The sequence below is a fragment of the Silurus meridionalis genome, chromosome 6 (genome assembly GCF_014805685.1).
Source record: "Silurus meridionalis isolate SWU-2019-XX chromosome 6, ASM1480568v1, whole genome shotgun sequence".
NCBI lineage: Eukaryota > Metazoa > Chordata > Actinopteri > Siluriformes > Siluridae > Silurus > Silurus meridionalis.
In genome coordinates, this window is record NC_060889.1 from 19,491,506 (window position 1) to 19,499,225 (window position 7,720).

Genomic DNA, 7,720 nt, shown 5'->3' on the forward strand with positions numbered 1-7,720 from the left:
ATGGTGGTGCCATTACTATGTACTACATAATAATTACTAATTCCCAAATCTATACATCTTAAGCAAGTACTACCAGAAGGGATCCTGTTTGTTTTTAAAAATAGCAATGGCAATGTGAGTATCTTTTTAACTAGAAGTTAATAAACAATTATTTAAAGACCCTGACCTTTACCTGGTGCTTGTAAAAGTGGTAAATGATCTACTACTGCCCTCTAATAATAGCGGTGTCTCCTTGCTTGTATCACTTGATATCAGCTCTGATTCTGATTCCACTTATTACAATGTCCTCCTTTTTATTGGAGTTAAAGGAACAGCTGTTTTCTATCTCAGGTTTTATCTGAAAGATTATTATCAGTTTGTAAATGTTTATGGTGACTTCTTTGTGTGGTGTTTTGAACAAACGTTTTGATCTGCAGAGGATCCACTTCACATTGTACATGTCTTGAAGGATCTGATGCTTTGCATGTCCTGCTTTGAATCTTTAGAAGTCTTGCAAAGTCAATGTCTTGGCATCTTGTTTGATGGCATGCAGTGGACCAACTGCATTTGATCTTCATGTTTTGGTTTATTAGTGTTTAGCATCATGGCTTTACAACCCATTGCACACAGAGCTAACAGCAGTCCACCAGGACATAGAGATAGTGAGTAAAAATTACATCTCTGTATCTGAACTTGTACTCACTCACCATCCTATAAAACATAAGGAATGCCTACACTGTGACCCTTTGCACTGGAACTAAGTAGTGGAATGGATTCCTAGCTGACTAAAAAGTAAGACTTGAGATGCTTTCACTTAAAGGACTTTTTACTTAGGTCTTTCTTGAGCACTAAGTCTCCTCTGAATACAAAAAACACAATTAAAAAAGGAAAACCTTTTAATAACTCCCAGTGAAATTTTATTATTATTATTATTATTATTACTATTATTATCTTATTGTAGTATAATTATATTCTACATGCCTTGCACTAAAATAAGAACTTGTTTTTTAAAGAAGACTGCAAGTACAGGACATCTATCAAGTGATATAAATGTAAAATGCACATCAGAAAATCTTTGCATGCACACTGCTCACCCACATAATTTCCTGTCTATACTCTATTTATAAAACACCACAAATGCTGCTTTCTACTTTACAGAAAAGAATTCGCAGATAATAATTATAAACAGAAGAAAAACAGATGGCATTAATAGCATTCATAATTAAAAAATAAAATAAATGCACTGGCTATATGCTTTATTTATCAAATTATAAACATGGTATAAAAGGATCATGCAAAGCAAAAGTGATATAAAAAAAAGTCATCGATATTGATTGATTTTGCAGTAAAGGTAAAGTTATTCTGATGTATATTTATGTTTTATATATATATATATTTTGTGATCAAAAATTTTGAAAACAAAATCAAGTTGAAAAATATGCAACGACGATTACATTCTGAATGAACAGATTTCAAATTTAAACTTTCATACATCATGAGATTGTCTAGCCAGTAATCTGCTGAGTGACAACAGTGGCACCAGAGACAGATCGAGCACGAATCTTAATTTCACGTGACATTTGGCACCAGGCACAGGGGTAGCAGAAACAGAGAGTGCAACAGTCATCACAGCATGAGCCCTGAGAGAAAGATATATATATAGAGAGAGAGAGAGAGAGAGAGAGAGAGGGAGAGAGTAAAATTAATTATTTAGTACTTTTTAGCAATTATTCTTGCCTCAAATATCTCTTTTGTTTCCCCAAATTCAGATATTACAGGTTTGAGTCTAAAACACTTAAATATTCTTGTTCGTACCGGTCTCACTTCCAGCATGGCATGCCCCTGTGCACAAAGCGAGCTCTATGAACTTGAATGGTCCACACTGAAACCTCAGCTTTAAACCCCACTGAACACTATTCACTATTCTCACCCAATATCAGTGCTCCCTCTTACTAATCCTCACCAACACTTCAAAATCTAGTGAAAATCTAGTTATTAATATACAGTATAGCACTATTATAAGCTGCTAAAAGGCAGAAGGTGGCAATAACCTAATGTTTTTTGGCAGCACCGCTAAAGTTATGGATTCTTTTATCTGCAACTGATAAAATCTAAGTAATAATATATAGATGCTTTGTATGATACTTTAAATTGCAGCAGACTTCATATAAAACCTCTTTCCACATCCCTATGTAACATCCTTTACATATCCCTGTGTCTCCATTACTAATATGAATGCAAATATTTAATGATTATTAATGCCCTACTTTTTACTAACACCCTTTAGGTGTTCCTGAAAAGTTCCCTTTCAGGTGAAACTAACTGTGGTCACAAACAGGTGCATCCTGTATTGCAAAAATATATAAGCAATGCAATGACAAAACCATGTGCACAATGACAAAAAAGATTGTTTCCAGACTATTACTGACTGCTGTGCCATGTACGTTTTTATGTCTTACATGAATGCTGTAGCGCTCTCTCATCTTGCTGCGAAGGCAGCAAGAGACGACCATGCAGATGTCCAGAAGGGGCATGCAGAAACACCAACCAAACTGAGAAGCAGTCTGACATTGCATACACGGGAAACACCAAAGGGCACAACAGCCTGCAATACACATCCACATAGAAATTGAATCTTGAGCTACAATTCTAAAAGCAACATTGTAAGTGGTATTGTTCTTGTACCAGATGTTTTATCTGAATGATATGAGATGCACATTAAAGAGAGATTGTGTAAAAAGGATGCATGCATCACTGATTCTCTCCTCAAAAACTGGGCTTGGCTGTATGAGAGTTTGTCTGTAGGAGATTTGTGCATACTATAGCTAGAAGGTTCAACAGTTGGAATGTAATTATTGTTATTATTGACTTTTACTCAGATCACAAAGTGTTTCAACAAATTATGATAACAGGGTTACTGTTTTATATAAAATCATATCCTGAGATTGTGTTTTCAGTTTTTCCATATTTGGACAAAATATTCTTTGTCCTTTTTACTTAATTTTGGTGTTGGTTCTCTTGCAAAAGAAGATTCTGTCAATTCTGTTTTGCTCAGTTAGACTGTACAATGAGAGTTATAAAGGAGAACATATTTGAAACAAAAAAGAGGAAACAGCCAAAACAGGAATCACCCTCTTTCAGCACACCATCAGATTGGTTTTTTTTTTTACAAGAATAGGATTTTATTTTTGTAAAAAAAACAACTAATCTGATGGTGTGCTCTTCACACGATTAAGTTTATTTATATACATGTTTCTAAGTAACAGTAAAAACATTTAGCAGATGCCCTAATCCAAAGCAACTTACACACACAGTTAAGGTTTAAGGGCCTTGCTTAAGGGCCCAGCAGTGGTAGCTTGGTCGTGATGGAATGTAAACTTGTGCCATGATCCAGAGGCCAATGCCTTCACTACTGAGCTACCACATCCAGTTTATGATGTGCATAGAACTATGGCGAGGTAGCTCTTCACACGATCAAGTTTATTGATAGAGACTAGCTTGATTATAAAATTACTTACAAGTGCTCATGTCAGAGCAGCAGTCACAGATGCCTGTAGTCCAGGTGCCAGAACTGTATTGTGAATGCGACACCACGGTGGTAACCTGCTGTTGGACTGCCATGACTGAAAAGATGCAAAATCTTTCAGTTATTACTACAATACATGTAAAAATGTTTATATTAGTAATACATTTGGCTAGAACCTAGGAGTTGTTATCATTCTCATAGCATGAGAACCATCTTTAGGGTGAGAAATGATTGAAACATCAAATACAATACTCAATCTAACATTTATTTGAAATTAAAAGCAGCCAACAAGGTAATGGAAAAGCAATAAGGACACTGATTACATATTATACCATAAATATTTCCATTGGAAACTTTTGCAAAAGTAATAACTTGTTTTTGATACAGGGTGTTCAGTTCGGTACACATGATGCAATCCTTGTTATGTGCAAAACATAGTTAAAATCTGAGTATATTAGGACCGTATAAAGTGGCGGAACGAAAGTTTGTTTAGTCTCCGCCTCACTCTTTGAGCATTTTTAATTATTATTATTTTTGCCAGGAGTATTAAAAAAAACTATAGTTTGTGCAGTGTCACTGTGGCTTCTCACTCCGTAACAGAAATACAGTGGGTACGGAAAGTATTCAGACCCCCTTACATTTTTCACTCTTTGTTATATTGCAGCCATTTGCTAAAATCATTTAAGTTCATTTCTTTTCTTCATAAATGTACACAAAGCACCCCATATTGACAGAAAAACACAGAATTGTTGACATCAGATTTATTAAAAAATAAAAACTTAAATAACACATGGTCCTAAGAATTCAGACTCATTTATTTAACTCAGGTGCTATCCATTCTTCTGATCATCCTTGAGAGGGTTCTACACCTTCATTTGAGTTTAGCTGTGTTTGATTATACTGATTGGACTTGATTAGGAAAGCCACAAACCTGTCTATATAAGACCTACAGATCACAATGCATGTCAGAGTAAATGAGAATCATGGGGTCAAAGGAACTGTGGCAAGGCACAGATCTGGCCAAGATTACAAAAATGTTTCTGCTGCACTTAAGCTTTCTAAGAGCACAGTGGCCTCCATAATCCTCAAATGGAAGATGTTCAGGACGACCAGAACCCTTCCTAGAGCTGGCTGTCTGGCCAAACTGAGCTATCGGGGGAGAAAAGCCTTTGTGAGAGAGGTAAAGAAGAACCCAAAGATCACTGTGGCTGAGCTTCAGAGATGCAGTCAGGAGATGGGAGAAAGTTGTAGAAAGTCAACCATCACTGCAGCCCTCCACTAGTCCAGGCTTTATTGCAGAGTGGCCCGACGGAAGCCTCTCCTCAGTGCAAGACACATGAAAGCCTGCATGGAGTTTGCTAAAAAAAAACACCTGAAGGACTCCAAGATGGTGAGAAATAAGATTCTCTGGCCTGATGAGACCAAGATAGAACTTTTTGGCCAAGAGGTATGTGTGCAGAAAACCAGGTACTGTTCATCACCTGTCTAATACATTCCCAACAGTGAAGCATGGTGATGGCAGCATCATGCTGTGGGGGTGTTTTTCAGCTGCAGGGACAGGCTGACTGGTTGCAATCGAGGGAAAGATGAATGCGGCCAAGTTCAGGGATATCCTGGACAAAAACCTTCTCCAGAGTGCTCTGGACCTCAGACTGGGCTGAAGGTTTACCTTCCAGCAGACAATGACCCTAAGCACAAAGCTAAAATAATGAAGCAGTGGCTTCACAACAACTCCGTGACTGTTCTTGAATGGCCCAGCCAGAGCCCTGACTTGAACCCAATTGAGCATCTCTGGAGAGACCTAAAAATGTCTGTCCACCAACATTTACCATCCAACCTGACAGAACTGGAGAGGATCTGCAAGGAGGAATGGCAGAGGATCACCAAATCCAGGTGTGAAAAAGTTGTTGCATCTTTCCCAAAAAGACTCATGGCTATATTAGATCAAAAGCGTGCTTCTACTAAATACTAAGCAAAGGGTCTGAATACTTAGGGCCATGTGATATTTCAGTTTTTCTTTTTTAATAAATCTGCAACAATTTCAACAATTCTGTGTTTTTCTGTCAATATGGGGTGCTATGTGTACATTAATGAGGAAAATAAATGAACTTAAATGATTTTAGCAAATAGCTGCAATATAACCACTAACTAATATTCCACTAACTTTCTATTCCTTCTGTTTCTTAGCTCGAGCTAGTCTGCTTGTTGTTCTTCCTAATTAATGGTTTATTTGATGCAATTCGACAATGAAGGCCTGCTTTATACAGTGCATGTTGAAATACGTCTGCCACTTGAACTCTGAGAAGCATTTATGTAAATCTGCAAATCTACAAATCTTTTTTGACCTTGTAATTCAAATAAATTATTCTTTGCTACAGGATAATTCCTTGGTCTTTCTTCCCTAGAAAGCCGTTTGGAGATTTCACTTGGGGATACATTAAAGTTCTTTCGATTTTTCGGATTGACTAACTGTCAGAAATCTAGTAATGTCTGCAAATTCTTTTTATTAAAAAGTTGAAATATCACGTCCATAATTATTCAGACCCTTTACTGAGTGCTTAGCTAAAGCACCTTTGGCCGCAATTACTTAGGGTAAAAAAAGAAATCTTGATTCAACAAGCTTTGCACATCTGAATTAGGAGTATTTCTGCCATACTTGGCATACTGTTGATGAAACTTGAGTATACGGGTATGACCCTGAAACGAAAACAGTGTCTTTACAGTGGAAGAGCCTATTGTCTCTCTGACTAAAAAAAGGACAGCAAGAAGTGCATGCTTATCATCTTTTTAGACATTCTCAGCATTTTGCATCGAGAATTCATCCCAAGTGGCCATCAATAGCAAGTTATACTGCCAGGTTTTAAGCTGTCTGAAATAGGACAATCAGCGAAAGCAACCGGATTTGTGGCTCGCTAATCTTGAAGCCTTTCGATAACACCTCATATGTGGGTAATATTGTAATTATGTGGTACTCAGTGAATATTAATGAGGAAAAACATCAGTTCGGACGATTGTACTATCACGCTGCAAATAAAAAACAAAAAAACATTTTTAAGTGTGTATATAGATGATCCGTCATTACATTATGACCACCAGCCTAATATGTTATTTGTCCCCCTTTTCACACTCTACAAAGCATCACACTGCCTCCGCCAGCTTGCCTTCTTCTCATAGTGCATCTTGGTATCATGTATTCCCCAGGTAAGCGAGGCACATGTGAAAGAAAACATGAAACATGATCCAGTACTGATTTCCACGTGCTAATTTGGACTTTCTGACCTCGCAATCTTCCTTAGAACAGTTTAACAATATTTATTTCCTGTGACTGACTGATGATTTCATGATAGATAAGACTGACTGTTTCCTGTTTAACTGGATTTTACTTTCATTGGAATATAAGCACATTACTGAGTTCTTTGTTTGATCATCAGGAAAATATTTACATATATATAAAATAGATATATAAAATATCGAATATAAAATATTGATATAGAATATTTACAAAATTTAAAAAGTGAAAAAAATATGAGTTTTTATTTATAATTACATATTAATAATAAAAAGCTTCAAGTCAAATTCCTAAAGGAATGGCGTCTATTTCCAAAAAAAAGCATGAAGTTAAAACAGACTTGAGTAAAGGTTTACTCTTTGCACTGTGTAGTAATACTTTCTAAATCGTGACGTGAAGTTCAAACATGTTTTATATGCTTTTACATAAAACCTGTTTAATCTGAACCTACTACATTAAAAATAAACCTTAAAGAGTTCAATGTTCAGGGATGTGAACAGAAAAATGAAATGCAAGTGTGTAAAACCTTTACCTTTTCGTTGATTATAAGCTTTTAGTTCTGCAGAATTTCGAAACCAAACCGTTTTCCTGTTTACTGGGAAGAGAAAAATCTCGATAAGACAAAATCGAGAGCTCAGATGTGTATGCAGCTGAAAACGAAATGTCTGATCCTCCCATGTACAGTGAAAGACGTCAAACAACGTGGGACCCAATCGTGTGCATTCTAAGCAAACTAACTTCCATCTGGGTAATAGGTTATGCGTGAGAAGACTGAATTGACTAATAAATAAATAAATATATATATATATATATATATATATAGTAGTGTAATTTGGGAAATTGTTGGATTACTATTAAATCAACTTTGAGGATATGAAATGTGCTTTTTTTTTTTAAGTGGTTGTTCGTTTTTTAGTTTCGTTTCT

The 7,720-nt window shown here is 36.1% G+C and overlaps 1 protein-coding gene across 1 annotated transcript; it reads right to left on the reverse strand.

Annotated features, from left to right (window-relative positions):
- Positions 1-1,198: 1,198 nt before the first annotated feature.
- On the reverse strand, positions 1,199-7,483 carry ponzr1 (plac8 onzin related protein 1). Its single transcript, XM_046852794.1, has 4 exons — positions 7,327-7,483; positions 3,498-3,602; positions 2,439-2,584; positions 1,199-1,619 (listed from the first exon to the last, which is right to left on the reverse strand). The coding sequence occupies exons 2-4, from the start codon at positions 3,598-3,600 to the stop codon at positions 1,485-1,487; spliced, it is 384 nt and encodes a 127-aa protein (XP_046708750.1). The 5' UTR covers positions 3,601-3,602; positions 7,327-7,483; the 3' UTR covers positions 1,199-1,484.
- Between the last annotated feature and the right edge of the window lie 237 nt (positions 7,484-7,720).